At 40.9% G+C, this 25131-nt stretch overlaps 1 protein-coding gene across 2 annotated transcripts in view; it reads right to left on the bottom strand.

The window, feature by feature from the left end:
- Positions 1-1667: 1667 nt before the first annotated feature.
- Positions 1668-25131, bottom strand: part of LOC119787990 (melanoma receptor tyrosine-protein kinase-like) — a 63402-nt gene continuing 39938 nt past the window's right edge. Inside the window, exons 4-27 of one of the 2 annotated variants that reach the window (XM_038292100.1) lie at positions 24711-24845; positions 24561-24629; positions 24358-24476; positions 23212-23353; positions 21446-21559; positions 20863-20989; positions 19238-19311; positions 19027-19120; positions 17096-17280; positions 16872-17004; positions 16210-16300; positions 15853-16010; positions 15702-15734; positions 14777-14921; positions 14098-14220; positions 13886-13984; positions 11959-12144; positions 11457-11612; positions 11233-11308; positions 5602-5748; positions 5392-5489; positions 4948-5085; positions 3721-3811; positions 1668-3181 (exon numbers count right to left, since the gene is read on the bottom strand). In XM_038292100.1, the coding sequence (XP_038148028.1) occupies positions 2853-3181; positions 3721-3811; positions 4948-5085; positions 5392-5489; positions 5602-5748; positions 11233-11308; positions 11457-11612; positions 11959-12144; positions 13886-13984; positions 14098-14220; positions 14777-14921; positions 15702-15734; positions 15853-16010; positions 16210-16300; positions 16872-17004; positions 17096-17280; positions 19027-19120; positions 19238-19311; positions 20863-20989; positions 21446-21559; positions 23212-23353; positions 24358-24476; positions 24561-24629; positions 24711-24845 (3062 nt within the window). In that variant the 3' untranslated portion in view covers positions 1668-2852. Of the gene's footprint in view, positions 3182-3720; positions 3812-4947; positions 5086-5391; positions 5490-5601; positions 5749-11232; positions 11309-11456; positions 11613-11958; positions 12145-13885; positions 13985-14097; positions 14221-14776; positions 14922-15701; positions 15735-15852; positions 16011-16209; positions 16301-16871; positions 17005-17095; positions 17281-19026; positions 19121-19237; positions 19312-20862; positions 20990-21445; positions 21560-23211; positions 23354-24357; positions 24630-24710; positions 24846-25131 lie in introns of both variants that reach the window. The other variant, XM_038292099.1, reaches the window with a different exon arrangement.

The raw sequence follows: 25131 nt of genomic DNA, 5'->3' as shown, positions 1-25131 counted from the left end.
TGTTTCAGAGCATCATCATCCTGAGAACGGAGCATTCAAACATCAACACAACAACTATATCTAAACAGATAACATGATAGATAGCAGGGGTCAGAATTTTAACTTCTTTTATTAACAGCAAACAATAGTAATTTGTGATGAGAGAAGCAAACTTTCTTGGACTTAAATAAAAAAAAAAAAATAAAAAAAATACAGAAAATAGATCAAAAACCAGAGTGAGTAATTCAAGTCAGACAAGATAAGGTTTCCCTCAAGCTACAGTTTGGCCTGAAATGGTTCTGTGAAGTTAAGCTAAAAACTGCGATCATGTTCCAACATGAACAGACCAGAACCAGACATTCACCTTTTCGCACTCTCACTGTAAAGTCAGAGACATTTCAAGTCACATTACACAAAACAAAACAAGCACAATATTCACAATTATATTCAATTACACAGACAAAAACCCAGCAAATATTATAAACAAGAAACGGACCTGTACATTGTAGAAGTGGTACTTTCTGTAGAACTTTCACAGTACCTTCAAAGGAAGTGGCTCTGACTGTTAGTGGTACCGCTGTCTCCCAACTGAACTATTTCATTAAAGTCGTAGCGAAATCATATTAAAATATCAAATCATTCTGGCTTAAACATGTATATAAATGTACTCTTTATCAGACTATATTGTCCCCAAATTTAGAAAATTTCTATAAAAAAAAAAAATCCTGTCTTTTTTTCATTATCTTCTGCAGGCCAGTTAGTTATGCGTCACCTTGAACACCAAAATTCGTCCAATCATCGATCAACGGTCATCTGTCAATCAAATTTTTATGGTCATAGCATCTTGATTCATATGTCGCAGCTAATATATGCAAAAGTTGAAATAAGAATCTTCGCAAAGTAGTGGTGGTCCCTACAACTTTAAACTTAAAGAATTATCTTCTCTGGAATTATAACTCTAAAAGCCAAAATCCATAATGGCTGCCTCCTGAAACCAAACAACCTCTCCACAGACGCATGGCCCAACACAGAAGATCGGCCTCCTCTGTACAAGACTCCACTGTCCATCCACATCTTATAGACAAAGGACATTCGTTTCAGGACCAGAATGTTCACATTTTGGACAGAAAAAATAGTTGGTTTTAGAGGGGCTTGAAGAAAGCCATCTATGTTAAGAGAGAAAAACCAACCATTTAATCCCTTCTCGCTATAATCTCAACCCTATTCAGCCAGGCCAACAATCCCCTTTAAGGACCTCCCTCTCAGACACTTAGACAGGTATGGGGCATTACAGACTAACAAAGAAGCCAATCGACCCCTATTCCAAAGGGATGGACCCGTTCATCCGGTTAAATTTGCGTGTTTTCTAAGCAAAACAAGCCTTTGTTGGGCTACTGTATAAAACCTAGAACTAAACGCTACTCCTGACATTTTGAATTGAAAAGGGTTCCTGGATGGGAGGCAAAATGTTTTCAAACTTGGGAACAACGTTTCTTATTTGGAATCAAAGTCTCAATTTCTGATGGGAATAAATGACATCGTAATGTAGTGAACACTGCCCCCTGCTGTCCACTTCAATATCAACAACACTGAGTCAGAGGACGCTTCAAGATTTTCCATTAATCCAGACTACTGAGGGCCTGTCCACAAGGAGACCAGAAGGAAGCACCAGCAAAGGTTCTTTTTTTAATTTAAACTGTGCATCCAAGCTCCTACAACATGGCGCCCAAAAGGTTGATCTCCCTAAAAGATTTTAAAGCTATGGTCTCAGAGTTTACCTCTTTAAATTGTTTGTGCTTTTCATCCTGTCTGAGGTCATCTTTTACAAACAGTTCTTGTTTTTTCAAATAATCTTTGCGAATGCGATTTACATACAATGATTTATATGTAATGTTTTGTAGCTGGATTGTTTTTTTATTTTAGTAAATTTTTCTTAATTGAAAAAGGATGGTTGGTCTCAGTGACGATGTCTGTTTAAATAAAGGTTTAATAACAATAAAAATGGATCCAGTGTTTGGGGACAGCCTAAAACGATTGTTTTTGAAATTGTCTTTCAGAGCGAAAATGTTTTTCTACATAAAGGCATCATAGCTTCACTCCTTCTGAACCTTGCATGTGCTGTCAAATGTGTTTTTGAGTCACAGCGCCACCAAAAGGCCTGGCATATGTAGTACAGCTTTGACAACATATTATAAAGCCATCTTGGAGTTTTCCTTAACATCATTGCTACCTGCTGCTGCTGCTGCACTTGTCATAAAGTGTTTTAAGTTCAGAAGTTTTAGTTTTCTTAGGAATCACACAAATTGCACAGATGCGGATTTTTTACTTCTAAAAGGGGGAATAATGTGTTACTAACAGTGAAAGAGGAGTAGTCAAGTCCTAATTTTAAACCTTCCTATGATTTACAAAGTAGATTTAAGATTTAAAACATCACCATGGCTCATATTAAAAGCTTATTGTACAAAAACATTTTCATTTCATTGATGCAGACGTTAAAAACAGAAGCCTTCAGGGGCAGGAGGTTTAAAACATCATCAGTGCAGACGAGATTCAGATCTGTCCCATTAAGTTTCTGAGGTTGGCTTTGTCCTGGAGCATTTCCATTTCTATTTTAATTAGCTCCCTTTTTAAAGTTTTCTGGATCATTTTGGCGGCACTTTTCAAAGAGTTCATCCAGTTAGGTTTTAGTAGGAGAAATATGGGCTCCTAGAGGAAACAAACACAGCAGGTTTGACCAAAGAATCTCAGTCAGCGATCTTGTTCTGTTCCACTTCTGTAAATTAATCCCATCAGATGTTAAATCAGTCAGACTAAAGGTGAACCAAAGTTTGCATCAAATAGCTCCAGTCTGAATGTGTGAACGCTGCTGCCTCCTAGCGGACAGGAGTGTCCGCTACGCCTCCCAGTCCCAGGTACTCCAGGTTCTCTGCTGTTGGGAGGAACAGACCATTCCCAGTTAAAGCTCCAGTCTGCGGCGGGAAGCAGGCCTGGTAATCAGAATTATCCAGGCTGTCATTGGATACCAGGGGGAGTGAGTTTTGGGCGGTGTTCAGGTACTCGGGTTCTGAGAAGGTGGTCTCTGCCATCAGGACGGACGGGCCTGTGGGACCCCAGCAATGGTTCAGGTCCTCATAGTTTGGATTGCAAACGTCTGACAGCCTGCTGCTCCGCCTGGTTTCACTCCAAATCTGGTTCATGTACTCTGGAAGACAAAGACCAGCAAGATTGGATTATTTTGTAATTAGTTTCTTGGAGTTCATAGTAAAACTCTTTGTGAACTCCATACATGTGTCATCATGTGTCATCTGTGGGGGATTGTATTTGAGTCAATGAGTCAATGCAATCAACTGGTTTTCCTTAGATAGAAAACTTTGTATCAATTTGATCTGGTTGAACTGTAAAGTGCCTTGAGATGACATGTGTTGTGAATTTGGCGCTATATAAATAAACTGAATTGAATTGAATTGAATCTTCGCCACGTCTTTCTATACGGTTGTCACTTTGAGACGTTTTAAAAAAGGTAACTATTTTCCACATATATGCTATTAAGTCTAATGCCACTATGATGGTCTGATGATCTGTGGAGGAATCTGAGCACAATGGAAAATAAAAACTACCCTAAACTTTAGTTCATTTTTCATGTTATCCTAGCAGGAACCCGCTGGATCCATTTTTATTTCATTTTCTAACTTTCATGGATTCATTTCTCTCAGGATATTATCAATGATCAGAATCTCCTACCATGATCGATGAGGTCTTTATCCAGAGGGTTCTGAGTTGGATCAGTGATGTATCGCATGGCGATGGTGTTCTCTCTATCTGGATACCCGTTCTAAGATGAAACAGACAGGTTAGAAGGATCAATGTTCATGTTGGTAAAATACATCTAAAAATAACATCAAATTCTTTCACTTTATTTACTCTACCCCCTTGTGGCCAGCAGTAACATGTTATGTGTGCCAAATACATTTCCTTCACATTTTTCAAGTGAAAGCAGATGTTTCTAACCTAAAGTTCTAATTCTAAACATAAAAAAAAAAGTTCTCAATGAATTTATGGTAGAAATGGGAAGGAAGGAACCAAGGAAAGAACCAAGGAAACAACCAAGGAACCAAGGAAAGAACCAAGGGACCAAGGAAAGAACCAAGGGACCAAGGAAGGAACCAAGGGACCAAGGTAGGAACCAAGGAAAGAACCAAGGAACCAAGGAAAGAACCAAGGGACCAAGGAAGGAACCAAGGACCAAGGAAGGAACCAAGGAAAGAACCAAGGAACCAAGGAAGGGGCCAAGGACCAAGGAAGGAACCAAGGAAAGAACCAAGGAACCAAGGAAGGGGCCAAGGAACCAAGGAAGGAACCAAGGAACAAAGGGAGGAAGGAAACCAGGAAAGAAGGAACAAAGGAAGGAACCAAGGAAGGAAGGAAACCAGGAAAGAAGGAGTAAAGAAAGGAACAAGGGAAGGAAGGAAACCAGGGAAAAAGGAACAAAGGAGGGAACCAAGGAAGGAAGGAAACCAGGAAAGAAGGAACAAAGGAAGTAACCAAAGAAGAAAGGAACAAAGGAAGGAAAGAGCCAAGGAAAGAACCAAGGAACCAAGGAAGGGGCCAAGGAACCAAGGAAGGAACCAAGGAACAAAGGGAGGAAGGAAACCAGGAAGAAGGAACCAAGGAAAGAAGGAAACCAGGAAAGAAGGAATAAAGAAAGGAACAAGGGAAGGAAGGAAACCAGGGAAAAAGGAACAAAGGAGGGAACCAAGGAAGGAAGGAAACCAGGAAAGAAGGAACAAAGGATGGAACCAAAGAAGAAAGGAACAAAGGAAGGAAAGAGCCAAGGAAGGAAGTAACCAAGGAAGGAAGGAACAAAGGAAGTAAGGAACAAAGGAAGTAAGGAATGAAGGCTACGATATTCAGATATGATGGTCCAGGGATGTTTTGTATCCTGCTGTTGTTACATCAGTGAGTTTTTACCGTTGTGACGCAGGGCTGCCCGTTTCTGATGGCCAGCTGCTTGTAGGGCAGCAGGTATTCCTCTGCATCGACCACGTCTTCATCTGAACTCAGCAGGCGGGAATAAAGCCTCCTGTCTGATGGACTCGGCAGGTTCCCCTAAAAAACAGGTCAGACCAGTCTGATCAAACTCTGGAGCAGTAAGAGAGGTAGTTTATCATTGCATTATTATACATTCTAAACGTTTAATGACGAAGATTTACCAATAAACACACCGCAAAGATGGAGCATCATATAGGCTGGTAATAAAAACAATTCATTTTGATTTGGACCCTTTAGATTTAATTCCATTTATTAGTGTTAAACCGCTGAGCCACTGCCTGTTAAAAGCTACGATTACAGAACTGATCTGTTATTCCATTAGTTTTAAAGCTATAAGGTGTGTCCAGCTGATGCCTGGTGTACCTGTATGACCAGGTATCTGGACGGGTCCCGCGCCATCTGGGAGAAATCCCTCATCAGCTCCCTGAACCTGGGACGGCTGGAGGGGTTGATCATCCAGCCTGCAGAGAAACGGCAATCAGACAACAGGAAACAGGCACATGCAGGAACGGATCAACGGCATCAGCAATAATCTGTGCACCCTACAGCGCCACCTGCAGGGTCTGCCCTTACATTTCACCATGATCATGTAGACATCAATGGTGCAGATGGGGGGCTGAGGCAGCCGTTCTCCTCTCTCCAGCACTGAGGCGATCTCATTGGCCGGGATGCCGTCGTATGGTTTGGAGCCGAAGGTCATTAATTCCCAAACCGTCACACCTGCAAAAAAAAACACAACAGCATCAAATGAAATGACTGCAGCTACACGAACACAGCATTAAGAAGCCATTATGAGAAAACCAGCAGCCGGGTTTTGTCCGTGTGAATATATCCTGTTTCCTGTTTCTTTCCCTTTGGATCCTAATTATAAACTGACTTCCTATTTTCTGTGGGAACAATAAGCTTAACTCATGAGGATTACCAACTTATAGATGTCCTCTCAACAGGTTTTTCTAGCTGAGTTAAAAATGTCGGAACTCCTCCTGAGTTATCATGGAAACAGAAAAGCTGAGGTTACACAACTAGACTCAGTCATCTGATGGTCATTTGTTGCAGTTGATTCGGAGTTTCAGAGTAGTTACACTGAATATAAATGCAGCTTACATCCGTTCATCATCCATTTATATTTAATTAATGATGGTTTTGGACAAAACTTAGAATTCCAAATGTTGGGGTCTCGTAAAAGAAAAGGAATAAATAATGGCTTCATGAAACTTTATTTGATTTTTTTTTCATTTTATTTACAAAATTTAAAATATTTATTTTCTTCTTTGGTGACCTTAGGATTGCATTTCTGTAATTTGCAGATGATGTGGTTCTGTTGGCTTTATCAGGGCGTGATCTACAGCTCTCACTGGAGCAGTTTGCAGCCGAGTGTGAAGCGGCCGGGATGAGGATCAGTGCCTCCAAATCCGAGGCCATTGTCTCGAGCCAGAAAAGGGTAGAGTGCGTTCTCGGGGTTGGGGAGGATGTACTGCCCCTAGTGGAGAGGTTTAAATATCTTGGGGTCTTGTTCACGATTGAGGGGAAGATGGAGCGGGAGATCGACAGGCGACTTGGTGCGGCGTCTGCTGTGAAGCGTGCGCTGTACCGGTCTGTGGTGAAGAAGAGAGAGCTAAGCCAAAAAGCAAAGCTCTCGATTTACCAGTTGATCTATATTCCTACCCTCATCTATGGTCATGAGCTAAAGAATGAGATCCCGGATACAAGCGGCTGAAATGAGTTTTCTCCGTAGTGTGTCTGGGATCTTCTTTAGAGATAGGGCGAGAAGCTCGGTCATCCGGGGAGGACTCAGAGTAGAGCCACTGCTCCTCCACATCGAGAGGAGCCAGTTAAGGTGGCTCGGGCATCTCATAAGGATGCCTCCTGGACGCCTCCCTGGTGAGGTGTTCCAGGCACGTCCATCCGGGAGGAGGCCCAGGGGGAGACCCAGGACACGCTGGAGGGACTATGTTTCTCGGCTGGCCTGGGAGCGCCTTGGGATTCCCCTGTAGGAGCTGGCCCAAGTGGCTGAGGAGAGGGACGTCTAGGCCTCCCTACTGAAGTTGCTACCCCCACGACTCGACCCCGGATAAGTGGAAGAAGGTGGATTGGTCACAAGGCCACCGTTCTGTCAATCAAAACAACGGCATGTTCCAAATATCTTGAATCAGTAAAGACACTTAAACCACTGTGGAAGTGTGTCGGTGATTGTGAATCGGTGCTACAGTATCTGAATAGTGCTAGCGGATAGGAAGAGGCTAAGACCAGGAAGTAGGATACTTCCTAGCACCAATGTAGTCAGCATAAGCAAATATATTCTAGCCACAGTCACTACCCAATTCGTCCCAGAAGCACGATCTGTCCTGTGTGCGCTGCACAGGACAGGGTAGCTGAAAAACTACGTAATAATGGTACTGAAAATACTTATTTATATACTTAAAACATTAATGAAAGCTAAACTACATTGTATTGAAAATATTGAACACTTCTCTGGAAGACATGGGTACGTTTTACATTCTCTCTATTGTATTGAGTGATGTCATCATTGGCCATGCTCAGAGCAGTCACAGTAACCTTTGAAAGGCTATTTAAGTGTATTGCTTTTTTGTTTGTTTTTAGAATATGCAATATTTACGCAAATACAAAATATTGAAAATGAACCACCCACTGGAAAAAGACAAAAGAATAAAAAAGTAGGAAAAACAAAGTATTGCCTACCCAGAAGATATTCTGTTTGCGCATGCGCAGGATGGATTGTGCTTCCGGATCCTTCTGGATTCTGCACATGTGCAAACAGATATACATCCGGATCTTTTTATGTTTTAGGACTTTTGTGAGACAATTTTGATGCGTTTTACATTTCCTTTGTTAAACTGCTTCTCTAAAGTCATCATCAGACGTACCATGTTTATCCGCATTTTAGTTGTTTCTTTCTTTAGATTATGCAGTATATACCTTAAGGTTAAAACGAAACAAAAACATAAAACTCAAAAAGACTAGATTAATGTTTAAATCCAAAGTTAGCTCCTGGAAGTAGCATAGATCCCATTTCCGGCGCAGATCGGGTAGAGACGAGTGATAAAACAGAAAGGATTTTAAGGCATTTGTTTTCACAGAAAATACATTATTAATTTTTAACACTATATTTTAGTACATTTACTATTTCTGGGGAGGGAAAAATGTAATTTAGGTCTTTTTAACGAAAATAAAATCGAGGGCAACCCGGATGTATATCTGGATGCACAAATGAGCTGATGGCGCATGTGCAGATCTGTGCTTTCGGGACGGATAAGGTAGTGACACTGACAGTCACTGTTAGGAGCCATACAATACAGAAGATTGCGGAACCATATTTTTCCCTGGCTTAAAATGTTTTGAATGTGCCTGCCTGAATAGGAGTGGGTGTACCAGCCTCTATGCTATAATGTTTAAGGGAGGGGGGACAGAAAGAGGTTGGCTCCCTGCTCTAGACGAGAGTGAAGGGAGGGTCATGGAAGATAAGAATGAGTTCACACAGCCTCCTTCATGCCGTGAACGGGATACCTGTTTTGAGTGTTTATCTGACTTAAATTTATGTCCTTGATGAATTTAAGTGTTTTTTCGAGTGTGAGAATGTTTCCTTACGCAGGGGCTAGGTTCGTTCCCCTGGGGGAGAGTGTGTATGATGTTTTTAAGGAATAAATGTATGTTCTGAAATGCCTCAGTCAGAGCTCTATCTCTCCATCCGAGGACGTTAAATAAATTTGAACCTATTTCTTATAAGTAATGACTCTGTCTCAGCTTCCTAACTCTACAAGATATACAGCCCACCTCATGGAGTTTATCAAAAATACATTATTTGTTCTCTGTACTCTGTGTAACACGTGCTAATATACACACCTTTATATGCTTTGGGTTTTTTTCTTTTTAAACAGAGAGCTTCAGCCGTTCCCTACATTCGTGAAACAGTTTTTATTGTAGAAGGTTTTAGTCCCAGTTTGACAAGCAACAATCTGAATGGAAGTCTGGATTGAGCACAGCAGTCAGGAACTCCTTTCCTATCCAGGATAGAGTTCTTCCTAATGACTCTACGAGAGGTGAAGGGATAGGATTGAGGAGCAGGAGGTAGAACACCATAAATAGCTACATTTAGGGATTTGGTTCGAGCCAAAGCCCTGTAGCCAGCAGGGCAGAACCACTGAGAGAGTTGAGTAGGGAAAGAAGTGAAAGAAAAAAATGAGAAGCCTTTTCTCAGAACCTTGTTAGCATGACCTATCAATACTAGATCATAAATAAATCCTAATAATGATGTGAGGTTTTTGTTTAGTGTATAATATTACTATTAGGCATCTGGCATTTTAAAAAAGTGATCATAAACTAAAATACAGGTGCTGGTCATAAAATTAGAATATCATGAAAAAGTAGATTGATTTCAGTAATTCCATTTAAAAAGTGAAACTTGTATATTATATTCATACATTACATACAAACTCATATATTTCAGATGTTTATTTTGTTTAATTTTGATGATTACAAATGACAACAAATGAAAATCTCAAATTCATCATATCAGAAAATTAGAATATTACTGAAGACCAATAAAAACAAAGGATTTATAGAAATGTTGGCCAACTGAAAAGTATGAACATGAAAAGTATGAGCATGTACAGCACTCAGTATTTAGTTGGGCCTCCTTTGGCCTGTATTACTGCAGCAATGCGGCGTGGCATGGAGTCGATCAGTCTGTGGCACTGCTCAGGTGTTATGATAGCCCAGGTTGCTCTAATAGTGGCTTTTAGCTCTTCTGAATTGTTGGGTCTGGTGTATTGCATCTTCTTCTTCACAATACCCCATAGATTTTCTATGGGGTTAAGGTCAGGAGAGTTTGCTGGCCAATTAAGAACAGGGATACCATGGTCCTTCAACCAGGTACTGGTAGCTTTGGCACTGTGTGCAGGTGCCAAGTCCTGTTGGAAAATGAAATCTGCATCTCCAAAAAGTTGGTCAGCTGCAGGAAGCATGAAGTGCTCTAAAACTTCCTGGTATGTGGCTGCGTTGACCCTGGACCTCAGAAAACACAATGGACCAACACCAGCAGATGACATGGCACCCCAAACCATCACTGACTGTGGAAACTTTACACTGGACTTCAAGCAACGTAGATGAAGTGCCTCTCTTCTTTTCCTCCAGACTCTGGGACCTTGATTTCCAAAGGAAATGCAAAATTTACTTTCATCAGAGAACATGACTTTGGACCACTCACCAGCAGTCCAGTCCTGTTTCTCTTTAGACGCTTCTGACGCTGTCTGTGGTTCAAGAGTGGCTTGACACAAGGAATGCGACAGCAGAAACCCATGTCTTTCATACGTCTGTGTGTGGTGGTTCTTGAAGCACTCACTCCAGCTGCAGTCCACTCTTTGTGAATCTCCCCCACATTTTTGAATGGGTTTTGTTTCACAATCCTCTCCAGGGTGCGGTTATCTCTCTTGCTTGTACACTTTTTTCGACCACATCTTTTCCTTCCCTTCGCCTCTCTATTAATGTGCTTGGACACTGAGCTCTGTGAACAGCCAGCCTCTTTAGCGATGACCTTTTGTGTCTTGCCCTCCTTGTGCAAGGTGTCGATAGACGTCTTTTGGACAACTGTCAAGTCAGCAGTCTTCCCCATGATTGTGTAGCCTATAGAACTAGACTGAAAGACCATTTAAAGGCTTTTGCAGGTGGTTTGAGTTAATTAGCTGATTAGAGTGTGGCACCAGGGGCCATCAATTTTGAACCTTTTCACAATATTCTAATTTTCTGATATGATGAATTTGAGATTTTCATTTGTTGTCATTTGTAATCATCAAAATTAAACAAAATAAACATCTGAAATATATGAGTTTGTATGTAATGTATGAATATAATATACAAGTTTCACTTTTTAAATGGAATTACTGAAATCAATCTACTTTTTCATGATATTCTAATTTTATGACCAGCACCTGTATAATAAATCTACAAAGGTGTAATAGACCTTTATTTAGTCCTACCAATAAGAAACCATCTTTATTATCCAATCTATATGTAAAATCTCATATTGTAAAGGGACTAATTGGATTATGTCCTGCGCAGTGAGCTATTGTGCCCGATCCATAAACTACCACAGACTGTGTGCAATCAGGCATTTAAACAACTAAAGACAGGAAGGCAGACAGACAGGCAGACAGGAAGTAGGTGGAGTTTTAAAGAGGATCTTCTCACCGTAGCTCCACACGTCGCTCTGATGGGTATAGGTCCTCTGGAGGATCGACTCTAGAGCCATCCACTTAATGGGAACCTACAGACAGAAACACAGCGGCTCAAAGAAACATCAGCTGCATTGAAATTGGAGGAATATTTGGACAGAATCTAAACAGAAATCCAGGTTCTCTGACATGTTGCGAAACAAACAGGAACCAGTTGGTTTGCATATTTAGTTGTCACACCTTTCCTCCCTCAGCGTGGTATTCCTTCTCATCAGCTGTCAGCAGCTTGGCGAGTCCAAAGTCTGTGATCTTGACACGGTTGGGGTTTTTCAGCAGGACGTTCCTGGCTGCCAGGTCTCTATGCACCAGGTGGCGCTCTTCCAGGTAGTTCATCCCCTGTGAAGAAGCAGGTTTAGTGCATCATTAAGAAAGAAACAATACCTAAACATTAGATAAAAATGAAATGTACAGTCTATCCGTTAATTCCAGGTCAATGTCGGCTCTTAATCTTTTTTCTAGTTTTTTTAAATTCATGTTCATTTTAAGAAAAGTTTCCCATAACGTATGATGCAGAACCTCCATAGATGTATCTAATCCCTTGACCCAGTTCTGATTTTCCCAGCATCTAAACATTTACAGCGAGGTTGAAGAGATTAACAGTCCTTCATTAAGATGAAAACCATCCTGATGGGTTCAGGTTAACGAGCCTCAGCAGGATTAATGGGAGATTAACTGGGCTCACCTTGGCGATCTGAACACACCAGTTCAGCAGCCACTGGCCGCAGATTCGCTCCCTGTGTTGTCGGACGTAGTCCAGCAGGCAGCCGTACGGCATCAGCTGAGTGACCAGCTGGACGGCCGACGTCAGGCAGATGCCCAGCAGGCGGCAGACGTGAGGGTGGTCCACACTGGCCATCACATACGCCTCCTATAAAGAAACCAGGAAGGAAACACAACCATCATACTATACTTGTAGTAACTAGCCAAATGGGTATTTTTTAAACAAGAATAAAAAGAATTTTTGGAAAAAAACGTAAGATTGTTACACTTGATTAGATGGACATTTTTTACATTATTTGCCTTAACATCAATGTAAATCCAAAGTTTTTCTGCTCTGCTGATAAATCATATGCATCTCTTGCACATCAATAATTAGATTTGGTAGGATGTGGTTTGCAAGAAGAGATGAGAAAATCTGAGCAGAAGCAGTTCTAATACACAGCAGTTTGGTCCAGGGGTGCTGTGAAAATTTTTTTTGTTTGTTTGTTTTTTTGGACAAAAGATCTATAAGACAACAGGCCTATTTAAATTACAATAAATACAAATTTATGTTTAGAATGAGATTCACTGCTTTATTGTCATATATGCGCTTCAGTGAACGCAATCAGGGTCTTTAGCACACAGACATCATTAATCACTTTATTTATGAATCAGTTCTCAGAATATATGCGCTATTAGTTAAACTTCACAAACAAACAAAAAAAATTTCAGTGGCTTTAAGCCAATTTGAAAAGCCGGTATTCACGGAGGTATGACTTTTTTTCTAACTGCTTTCAGATAAACGAAACACTCCCACTTCCTCACCGCCTCGGCTGTATCTAGACCCACAGCCAGTTTGTTATTTTCCCTTTTGCGTAGTGGCGTGGAATAACATAGCACAGACCACGCTTCAATATTGGGCATAAATCAAAAATGTCAGCATCATACCTGCCACAAGCTCACTGCGACACACTGCTGCAGGAGTATAACCAGCTCTTTAGGCCTCAAAATAACTAAATCAAAATCCAAATACACGTAATAGTAAATTGAAAAAGTCAAAATTTTTCCAAAAATATTTGGTAATGCTTTATTTTACAGTACATCAATAACCATGTAATAACATGGTAATAACATCGCAAGTTAAACTATATTACTAGGTAACAAAAACTTTATGGAGAATTTTACCAAGTGCTGTGCTTCAAAGGTAAAGTCCGGCTTCTTATATTTCAAATCGTTATTACCAGGTAACTCATATTCATTTTACAGACAGCAATAAATTAATGTGTTGTCTATTAAAGTTCAGTTTACTACTTGCTATGTAACAGAAAACCAAACCTAGAAGACAGCAAGCCAATCTTCTTAACTAAACTCTTATTTATATGTAACTTGAGTTCAGTTTTATATTTGTTGGTGGAGGCCAATAATAGAAAATGTTATGTGGTAACCTAATGGTAATTACAATGTTACATAGTCACATACATTTGTAATAATCACATGCAGTTTATTATTTTGAAATCATATACCTCATTCTTGGGGTAATTACCCAAAAAGTTTTTCTTGTTACCAAGTACTATAATGCGACTTGCTATGTTATTAGCATTTTATTACATGGTTATTGATGTACTGTAAAAGAAAGCTTTAACAAATATTCATATGAAAAAAAAGAAAATTGTGCAAAGTAATTTTAATACATTTGAAAAAAGTCTCCCTCTCGCCACTAGGGGTGTTGCAGCTTCCCCAAGCAACACCTTTTCCCGCGGCCATGGTTTTGTTCATATGGAAAAGATCCAAACCAGTTTTAAAATCATGTTTTTTTTATTTAAGATCAAAAACTTTAAGGATTTAAAATGTGAGATGGAATGTCTTAAGATGAGAGCCTGAACATAACTGAGACGGTATATTTTACTTACGTCCAGAACTTCTTTATTGGCTTTGGGTGATGTTGCCTCATGAAGAACTTTGATGGCAACTGGAATGCGAACATTTTCTTCATCCGGGATCCATAAGCCCTTCACAATAGAATAATACAGATTTTTTTTCAAGAAATACTCTGGAGGAGTGAACAGAACTTTAAAATGAATTATCCTGATGTGGTGTTATGCTTTTTAGTGAATGCTGGTACCTTGTAGACGGTACCAAAAGCCCCAGAGCCGAGGATCCTGTCCTTCTTGAGCTCAGTCTCCTTCAGGATCCTCAGGTGCGCCTGGTTTGGAGCCTGGCCACTCGGAGTCAACGGCTCCACCAGCTGCAGCAACATAAGGTACATTTAGTCTTAAATTATGATTTTTGTCTCCAGTGTGGGATGAAATATTAGACTATGCTTTTTCTTGGCCAAATAGGGGTAATCTCGTAACCGTCTCTATGCTGGAGTTAAGTTATGTAGGGAGTTGGGATGAAGGAGAGCGGTTGCCTCCTCATTCTAGACAGTGGTGAAATATAGATACATGCGCTTCAAGGTGTATAAGAATTCCTAATGCCGTGAACAAAACACAACTGTTGTGAAATCTTTTAATCTGACTAGTGAAAAATGTATGTACTTGATGAACTGAAGTTGTTTCTCTTGAGAATACCCAATGTTTGTGTGTGAGAAAGTTCTTTAAGCAGGAGTGGGGTGGTTCCATGGGAAAGAGAGTGTGTATTGGGAGCTGTTGTATAAATGTATAGCCACAGTCAGAGCTTTATCTCCCTGTCTAAGGACGTAAAATAAATTCGAACTTTCTCTTGCAAGAGTCGCAGTTTCTCCACAACTTCTACTCTCTTTTAGTCAGCTCCAACATTCCGTTGTATTACTACTTACTCACCTCTTTCTCCTGGAGCAGTCGGCGCACAGTCCTTTTCTTTCGGATTTGTTGTCGCCGTAGCAACACCAAGATGACCAGTGATGTAATTACAGTGAGCAGGAGTCCAACGACCACACCCACCGCCACCAATGAGTTTCCAGTATTGCTGGTTTGAAACAAAGAGCACAACACAAATCCTTAGATTTGTTTAGACAGACCCAGCCTTCTCTCTCACTCAAGCCACATGTGAGAACTTATCCTGCTGACTTCCAAACACCAACCCATGAGGATATCCAGATATCAAAATGATCTCAGCCCTTGCTCACACTGGTGAGGGTTGCAAGGTAGGTTAATGGTATAAGGAAAGCTAAGCTACTCTAAACAGCAGATTATTCCACACAAACCAACAAACATCTGATCTAATGTTGTGCAAGCCCCTTAAAGGTACCATAGATAAGGACTAAAAATGTCTGAAACAATAAAGGAAACATGTAGCCTGAATTTAATTTGCTAGTAACAAATATATTACTGCAGCTATTCAGCCTTTAAACCTTGCAGAACCAGATACACCTGTTTTTATTTAGTTTTAAAAGAGATCCACAATTATCTGTAACATAATTTATTTTAGATGTAAATTCAAAACAGTGAAAATATTGTAAGCTCTTTAGTTTAATACATTCAAATATATTGTCACACAGAGGTTTTCAGCACCATGCTTTCTTAGAAGAAAATCAGTCTCACTGGAATCTGCCTTTTTTTGCACACCGAATGTTAAACACTGATTTTTTTTTATACATTGAATTCCTTACATTTAATCTTTATTTGCAAAAAATATTGCCTGCAAAAAAATTCAGCTGCAAAATTTTCGCCCGCAATTTCATTAAAATAAATACATCAAAATGTGACTTGTTGCAGTCAGCAAATTAAAGCCTGTGTGCTTGGTTACCCTTCACATCGAGACAGTCCAGGACCAGAACACCTGCAGACACAAAGATAACTAAATCAATCTTTAATTATTTCCTCTTTTGGTCTTAAGCTATGAAACATTTTATGATGAAGTAAAAGTTTTGAAAAAGGTTTTTGGTTTTGTTTTTTACCCCTGTGTGCAGTTCGGGTGGCAGAGCTGGCATTGGCCAATCTCATCTGCATATTTCCAGATAAGAGTGTCACCCTCTCCAGGTACACCATTTGGGCAGCGAGAGACACACCGGCTGCCATCTTTAAAATGTGCACACTTGCTACATTTACCTGCACCCTGAACAGGAGACAAAAGATTTTATATTCAATGATAAAAGAAATTTGTACAAAGTCAGACATTTTAATTAAATAGTAGCTCTTTACAACTATAACAAATTCAAAACCATGGAACCAAAAAGAAAATCTGAATTAATATGTAAAACTATAATATTTGTATTTGGGATAAAAGTCCTAAGGTTTTTTTTTTCTAGACTCACCGGACCGTGGCAGGTTGGGCTGCCAGTCTGCATCAGACACTCCTGGTGACACTGAACGCACCTGCCATCAACCTGGGCCTCTCTGGGTTCACTGCAAGAAGATACAGTCGTGTGAGGAGTCTGGCTTTTAACGCCAAGCTTGATTGAAGCCAGGATGTAAAACTAAGTAACTAAACCCAAACTTTGATCTTTGAAGGATATCTAGCACAACAGACTTTTAGGATTTACTAATGTTTTTACTAAGGGTCCAATTAGCTATTAGCTAAATCAGAAATGCGAATACACAGCCAATTAAGGCAGCTATTGCTAGGTCTAGTGTCTGGCAGCAATAACTGAGTCTTTACTCAGGAGTTTGAGGGAAAATTTTGACTTTTTCAGGTGGAATTTAACCCAGAGGAAGATTTTCCAGGTTCCAAAAGAGAAAATCTAAATAAATTTCCTTTCTGTTCAAACCTCATGTATGCTATAGTAATCTATACACACAAAGATACTCTAACTAAAAATAAAGATATGTATAAGGTGTGTACTAAATCAATTCACTGTGACAAAATCAATGCAGGCAAAAAAAAGAACAAACAACTGTTAAATAAAAGGGTAAAAAGCGTCAAACTGTGAACACTTGTAATAATTTATAGCTGATGAACAGACTGCAGCTCTCTCACCCATGAAGCAGGTTGCAGTGCTCAACACAGCGCCCCCCTCTGCTCACATGCAGACAGGAGACACACATGGTGGGGCCCTGGCCCCAGCAGCCGTCCTCTGAGCACTCATGGTCACAGGTTTGATTCTCTTGATCTGTGTGAGGCAGATTACAAGCATCAGGTAAGTTCTCAGATGTTTGCTTCCCTGAAGGTTAAAGAGAACCAGACATCATGTCAGGACTCACTGCACTTGGTGTCATCGATTAACTCCTGCTCTTCAGATCTGAAGAGGCGAGACCAGTTGACGGTGTGAATGTAGCAGAGCTCCGGGCTACCCTTCAGCATCACTTTTCCAGCGCTCACCTCCTTTAGGGAACGCAGGCCGAGCGACTTCATATGTTTCACATTAACCAGCACAAAACTGTACCTACTGGGAGGAAAACGTCTATGAGGGACAGCTGGTCCACAAAGCTCGACAGCAGAGAGGTAAAGGGTGAGAAGGTGAAGTAAAGACATACTGCATCTTTTCCATTAGTACTTAATCTGTTCAGGTCCGATCGGGTTGTTTAAATAGTCTTCAATTAAATGCAGCAGTAACTCAATAACAAGGTGGCCGTACTACCAACAGTCTTCGATGTTATGGTTTAAGTGCATCTCTGAACGGCTGGAAAAGGGAGTGAGTACTAAATAATGGTATTACTGCAATTACTCTGAACGCTAATTTTTCGCATTGTTCATCTAAAGTAGGTCACTTTACATTCCCGGTCTGTCTTGCTAACAATTATTCTGGAAAAAGTGAGAAAACTTCACCCAGCTAGCTTTACTGCATCATCAGATGGGAGCAGAGGTGTCAAAAGTATTAATGTTCATTACTCAACCAGAAGTACAAATCCTACTGTTTAAAGGAAAAGTAAGGTCATATTCAGAATTCAAACTTCTGAAAGTACTTTAAGTATGAAATTATTTTTCTACTTAATTTTCCTTAGTTTAAAAAAATAATGGTAACAGTGTCAAATTTAACTTTACATCATCTTGAATAACTATTTTGGCATGTGTTGAACAACTAGTCGGTGCAGCACGGAGTCCAACCACAAAGAATTTAGTTGTCTGGATGAAACAAATTATTTTAAAGATTTTTATTCTTTTAATACCAACAGGCCATAACGAAATTAGCTTAAATGAAACAAAACTAAAGAGTCTATTTTTAAAATGCAATTAGTAGAAAGTAGAGATAATTGCTCAAAAATGTAAGAAGTAGAACTAAAAAGTAAAAAAACAATTACTCCAGTAAAGTATAGATAGCCAAATTTTTTACTTAAGTAAGGTAATAAAGTATTTGTACTTTGTTACTTGACACCACTGAATAGGAGGAGCTTCTATCTCTCCACTGTCGCTACAAGCCTGCTTAGTGTGGGGGATTGCATCCGAGTCAATGAGTCGATGCAATCAACTGGTTTTCCTTAGATAGAAAAATTTGAATCAATCTGACTATATGATCTGGTGAACTGTAAAGTGCCTTGAGATGACATGTGTTGTGAATTGGCGCTAAATAAATAAACTAAATTGAATTGAATCTGGCTCCTCTTGTCTATTCAACTGAACCTGGAGGAACTCCATTTTAGCGGGCGGATCACGGTACTGTACTTCATGTGGAAAGCAGCAGAAGGATGTCAGTGTTGGACTTCCTGGGTTCACCAGATTCTCCAGAGATGCTCCCAGTTAGGGGAGTACCACCGACTGATCCAGGGACTGCTGCTGAATGAGGACCTGCTGTCCCATGCATTTGGATAAAAAAAAAAAGCTCTCTCTCTCTGCGGCACTCTTTCAGCCAGTTTTACATCCAGAACGTATCACCGATTGTTTGAAGCAACAAAAATTGCCAGAAACATTTATATTGTTGAATCTGAGTAACATTTGGCTTAGCACTATTCGTTCTATTTGCCCAGTTTGTCATATTTGCTTTATTCAAAATGCGTCCTTTGATTCACTCCTAATTGTGCCTGTAAATAAGGACTAATACATCAATCAGTCGCTCCATTAACAGTGTACACTAATGGTTCCAAATAATGTCTACTAATAGAAAAGCCAAACAATCCAATTGACTTACAGCAAACCGTACAGAGTCTGTGCTATTAGAAAAGATGTGTATAAACGTGAGAATGAAAAAGAAACTCACTTCTGAGCTGTAGTTCTTCCTTTGATGATCTCCAGGTTCTCAAACACCGACAGAGACGTCATATTTTCAGGCCAGTAAGTGATCATCAGGTGGCCTGCCAACAAAGAAAGTAAATGCATTTCAAGACACCTCCTCAAGATGAAGCTTGGAATCATATCTGATAACAGGTTTCCTGATGAAGTAGCTAAACTAACCCTCACTGATGACCTACCAGTGATCTCCTTTACTGTCCTGAAGTTCCAAAGCTTTTCAGGATCCATGGGCCCGATGTTGTAGTGGGGATCCCTAAAACAGCCAATCAAAAACAGGCCTCATCAGAACAAAACATTAAAAAAATAATAATTAATGTTGAAGCTGAGATGGATATTTATATAAACCAGTATTAATAAAACAAAAAAGTCCTGTCTTTGGTGTGACTTTGCATTAAACTGGGGATTTATTGGTCCCACTGACTTTCCAACATTACCATTACTCTAACAGGTCTGTGAGATTAACTCTGTCAACAGAGCAACATAGGGAAACGTTTTCCAAAGCTGGATTAACAAACTAGGAATAGGTATACACACGATTGCACTAAATCTGTGGGCATGAATTAACCAGTCAAAACAAATAAGCTTTATAGTATATTTAGGCTAAGCTACAGTCAAACGCCAGCGGAATGGCAGCCCACTTACCCGCAACTCACAGCAAAATCCCCTCCAACTTTCAGCCACTGGCCTTCTCCTTAGCATGCATTTAAATTACTCTGCCAAGGACAAGGCAAGCACCAGCCGAGGACCAGGTGAGGACCAGCCAAAGACCAGGCAAGGACCAGCTGAGGACCAGGCAAGGACCAGCCAAAGACCAGGCGAGGACCAGCCAATGACCAGGCAAGGACCAGCTGATGACCAGGCAAGGACCAGCCAAAGACCAGGCAAGGGCCAGCCAAAGACCAGGCAAGGACCAGCTGAGGACCAGACGAGGACCAGCCAAGGACCAGGCAAGGACCAGCCAAGGACCAGGCAGGGACCATCCAAAGACCAGGCAAGGACCAGCCGAGGACCAGGCAAGGACCAGCTGAGGACCAGGCAAGGACCAGCTGAGGACCAGCCGAAGACCAGGCAAGGACCAGCCGAGGACCAGGCAAGGACCAGCCGAGGACCAGGCAAGGACCAGCCGAGGACCAGGCAAGGACCAGCCAAGGACCAGGCATGGACCAGCCGAGGACCAGGCAGGGACCAGCCAAAGACCATGCAAGGACCAGCCAAAGACCAGGCAAGGACCAGCCGAGGACCAGGCAAGGACCAGCCAAAGACCAGGCAAGGACCAGCCGAGGACCAGCCAAAGACCAGGCAAGGACCAGCTGAGGACCAGGCATGGACCAGCCGAGGACCAGGCAGGGACCAGCCAAAGACCAGGCAAGGACCAGCCAAGGACCAGGCATGGACCAGCCGAGGACCAGGCAGGGACCAGCCAAAGACCATGCAAGGACCAGCCAAAGACCAGGCAAGGACCAGCCGAGGACCAGGCAAGGACCAGCCAAAGACCAGGCAAGGACCAGCCGAGGACCAGCCAAAGACCAGGCAAGGACTAGCTGAGGACCAGGCAAGGAACAGGCAAGGACCAGCCAAAGACCAGGCAAGGACCAGCCGAGGACCAGGCAAGGACCAGCCAAAGACCAGGCAAGGACCAGCTGAGGACCAGCCAAAGACCAGGCAAGGACCAGCTGAGGACCAGGCAAGGAACAGGCAAGGACCAGGCAAGGACCAGCCGAGGACCAGCCAAGGACCCATCAAAGAAAGTGGAGAAAATCTGAATGGCTACTCGTGTATGGGGAAAAGATGAAGATTTTCTCACCCATTGAAGGAGGATGGGTTGAGGATGATGTCCCCATTGATCTTTGTGCAGTTCGTGAAGTAGTCAATGTTGGTGGAGTTGATGGCGATGGTGTTGGTCAATGATCCGATATTGATTCCGTCACACACTACAGGATAAACAGCACCCACATTTAGGGATTTTGCTTTAGAGTGTTTGTGAGTTTGTACTTACTTACTTTCAAATGAGTGAGAACATTTTTGTCCAAAAAAGGCTAACAAAAGAATCCAAACGACCCCCATTCCAAAGGGCTCGACCCCTTCGTATGTCCTAATTTGCATGTTTTTAAAACAAAAACAAAGGCTATGTTGGGCTTTTTTGGAATGACTATGACCTGGATGACTGAGAACCTTCGCCAGCATATTTTCATATTTTACAAGTAATGTGAGGACTTTGTTGAAAAGTAAAGACCTTTATGTTCCTCAGCTTCTTTTGGGTTATGGTCTAGGATAGGGGTCAGGGTTAGCCAATAGGAAGGGTTGAAAAAAGCAAGATCCTAGGTAGGAATTCAAATGCATGGATTGGCATGTATGCGTTTGTGGTGTGGGCTGTGGAGGGTGTCTACCTTTAGGACAGATTCCATCACATTGCTTGCAGCGGTGGATCCCCTTCTCTTTTACCTCATACATTTGTGGACCGCAGGAGCGAACACATGAGCCTTTTGTCACCACATAGTTATCTTGGAAGAAGTAGAAGAGAGATAATTAATTGAGACCTATAGAGATAAACACTCTCTGGCACGATGAAAGCTGGTCAGCTGAAAAGGTATCTAAAAGACAAAAACAAACAAAAAACATGTCCTGACATCTCTTAATCTTCCATAACAGTAAAGTTTGAATCATCCATCTATCCATCCATGTTTTTCTACTTCATCCATCAGGGTCACATTGGGCCTCGTGGCCACCTCCAGCAGGCTATGAAACCTGGGTAGACTCTGAAAAGGTCTCCAGTCCATTGCAGTACAGCTGGATCTTAATTTAGTCAAAAACAGAGATACGGTCTAAGAAAATTACTGCAGTATTAGCATGGTATATATGGAAATACGTTATTATCCCAAACTGAAGAAGATTCAATAAAAAGGCTTTAGATCAGAGGTGTCCAAATCCTTTTGCCATGAGGGCCAAAGGTCTGATCTAAATATCCTTTGGGTGCAAAAAAAAAAAAAGTTCATCTTTCTTTTTGCGTGTCCACTAATAACAGCACACAAAATATCACAGAAAAAAAGGAAATTTTAGTTTAATTTCTGTAAAAGTGATCATTAATTTTGGTCTGGATATTTCAAGGTGTATCAGCTGTTGCTTTTTTTCTGCTAAATTAAATAAATAGGGGCTCCATAATCTCAGGGGAAGTCACTGGATCTGTGTGGTTCCATTTACCATCAGATAAAAACTAAAAAACATGGCTGGTCAAGTTAATGTGGCAGCTTACATTTGCTATCGACAGATTTTCATTTTGAACTTTTTTGAGCTCTCTCATCAACAATTACACAAAAATGTCTTTCTCTTTTAAATTGGTTGGGGGGTTAGAGGTGGATAATCCAGATCCATAAAGTAAAAATCTTGCCTAGTTTTTCTTCATTGTGTGAAACAGGTGATTAGCCCCCAGTCTGTGTTGTGGAGCTGAAAATGCAAAAACTTGAAAGTAATCTCAGTATAGGCTTTGTACTTAGTGGACCTGGATTATCCACACCAACTTTCATTGATAAAGGAACATCCTGTAACCTTCTGCCATTATGGACGCTGAAGCTTCCAGGTTAAGCTCCCCCCTGAAAGCAAATGGCAACACTGCGCTGTTGCACAATCAAACAGTCTGCCTCAGTGTTTTGAAAGCTGATAACAGATAAAAAAGGGTCCAAAGAATGAGAACTTATGGAGTTACTGAAAAAGTAAAAGCCAGATTCATCCCTCTAGATCGAATCCAACATCGGAGAACCAAAAATATGTCTGATAAGTAAGATGTTGTATCCATCCATCCATCCAACCTCTTTTGCTATCCGGGGTTGGGTTGCAGTGGTAGCAGCGTCACTAGAGAGGCCCAGATGATGACTACCACAAAATTCAGAGATGAATGTTTTCAAAGATGTCAAAGATCCAAAGCACACTTCAATGCAGACTTTTGAGTAGACAATGTTGGATAAGAGTGGCTTGAAATCCAGTTATTTTAAGCAAAAAATTATAAAAATATCCAGTGATAATTCATTTAAATGTTTGTTTTTGACAACAAAGTGTGTATTTGTAAGGAAACTTTTAGCAAAATATTAGAGATGGATGTACTGTATTTATATGAGTCTGTTTACATGCTTAAGTCTTGATGATGTTTTAATGTACTTACGAGGGCAGGCCTTGACACAGGCAGCTCCGAAGGTGTACTTAGGGTTGGGATTGTCCACCATCTGATGGGTCACATGGTCATAGATTTCGGGAAGAGGACAACTGTCCTTACAGGTTCCGTCGTCGTTGAACTTTCTGCAAGCCTAAAGGACAGAGCAAATAATAAACAGGTGTTTAAACCAAATAAAAAAGAAACAAATAAACCAAAACACAAGCTTCAAAGTTCCCTTTTGGGAGTCAAAATGACTGCTTAACTCTTTGCTAGAAGAAGACACTGATTTTGACAGTGAAGATTGTTTTTTTTACAGGAACCAGGCCATTTGAACTGTAAGGAAGGTCATGTCTGAGAGTTGAGAAATAATAAAAAATCTACATTTTCGGTAATTTCTAATAGTGCTGAAGCTCAGTTTAAAACCTAGATTGTAAAAACTATTTACCACCTACATAATGAGAGTCAATGTTCACAATAACTGGCCCTTGTACTGTTTAGGAAAAAAATGCTATTCTTCACCCTTTCTAAATAAACCTACCTTATCATAATGATCTAACTTTATTGATTGTAGAAATTTACCTCTGCATTTAAACCATCCCCTTGGGGAGCAGTGGGCTGCCATTGTGTGGCGCCCGGGAGCAGTGTTGGGGACACTTGCTCAAGGACCCAGAGTCCAGGCTATATGGATCAAACTGGGTACTTGCAACCTTCTGAGCGCACAAGCGCACTGCTCTAACCACTAGGCCAACACTCCCCTTATATTGGGAAGGAGTTGAACCAATGTGCAATCAGAAATATTGTCTGGAGCTAAGCCCCACAGCTGGCAACAATTAGGTTTATGTATTTTATTTTCTTTATTCTATTCTCAATTTTTGTTTAAATCTTTTATTCCCTCATTACTTTGAAAAGGTCAAGATGTGTTTTTAGTTACTGCAAATCTACCAAAAGATAAGAAAAAAGGGTTTTGCACAAAAGAATAAAAATAATTTTTTGTCAACACTGCTCGCAACATTTATCACTGCTAGGAATATGTTAGTTCCTCTACATTATTTTATTTAAAGTAAGTTTAAATAAGAAAAAGAGAGAAGAACCAAACTGAACCCAGTCTGACTGGTCAGAACTGGCCCACACCAGTTAAACAGCACTGATACTGACCAGGCAGTCTGTGGCTTTGGGTCCGGTGCAGCCGGCGGCACAGTGCTCGTTACAGCAGTCGATGGGTTTGGGCCCGCGACACCTCCTGCTGCACTGATCAGCACAACGCAGCTTGGTGACTGAGAAACACAGACAGGTTGATATCTCACCCAGTATAAACAGACAGAACGTTTGGCTGAACACTAAAAAAGGGAAGACTTTACATTTCTGGCAGTGACCCGCTCCAGGTGCCCAACATGAGCTGTCAAAACAGCTGGGGTCACACTTCTCACCTGCAAAAAAACATTCACAGTGAACAACGACATAACGCCAGGATGAGGGCAGGAAGGAATATTTAGAGCTGTTTTTCATACAGTGATTTCCAGAAGGGCTCAGGTTTATATTCATGCTGGCATTGCTGTTTTTGTCCACTATATCCCACCAGTTGATGGATTCCATGTTGCACAGCAGAGGGTTGAAGGTGATCTTCACTCCTCCTGACAGAATCTCTGTGGAGAAGCAAATAAATAAAACAAAAACATCTGTAAGACAATTTAATCAGGCAATAATAAACACAATCAGATCATTTACTGTTCATTTTAGCTTTTTGATTAGAAATGCATGCGGGATCTAAGAACACTGCTAACTGACACAGCATCAACTGAATGGCTGCAACCACAAATAAAATATTAGGAAATATAATCTAGCTGTTTTTCCATTTAACCAGGATCAAGTCTTAAATTTAAAAGTTTTTTTAAAAGGGATCTCTGGCCAAAATAAATAAAACGTGAAACA

This window comes from Cyprinodon tularosa, unplaced genomic scaffold (assembly GCF_016077235.1).
Source record: "Cyprinodon tularosa strain WSP-4 unplaced genomic scaffold, ASM1607723v1 ctg308, whole genome shotgun sequence".
Lineage (NCBI taxonomy): Eukaryota > Metazoa > Chordata > Actinopteri > Cyprinodontiformes > Cyprinodontidae > Cyprinodon > Cyprinodon tularosa.
This window is presented reverse-complemented; position numbering and strand designations above follow the sequence as displayed.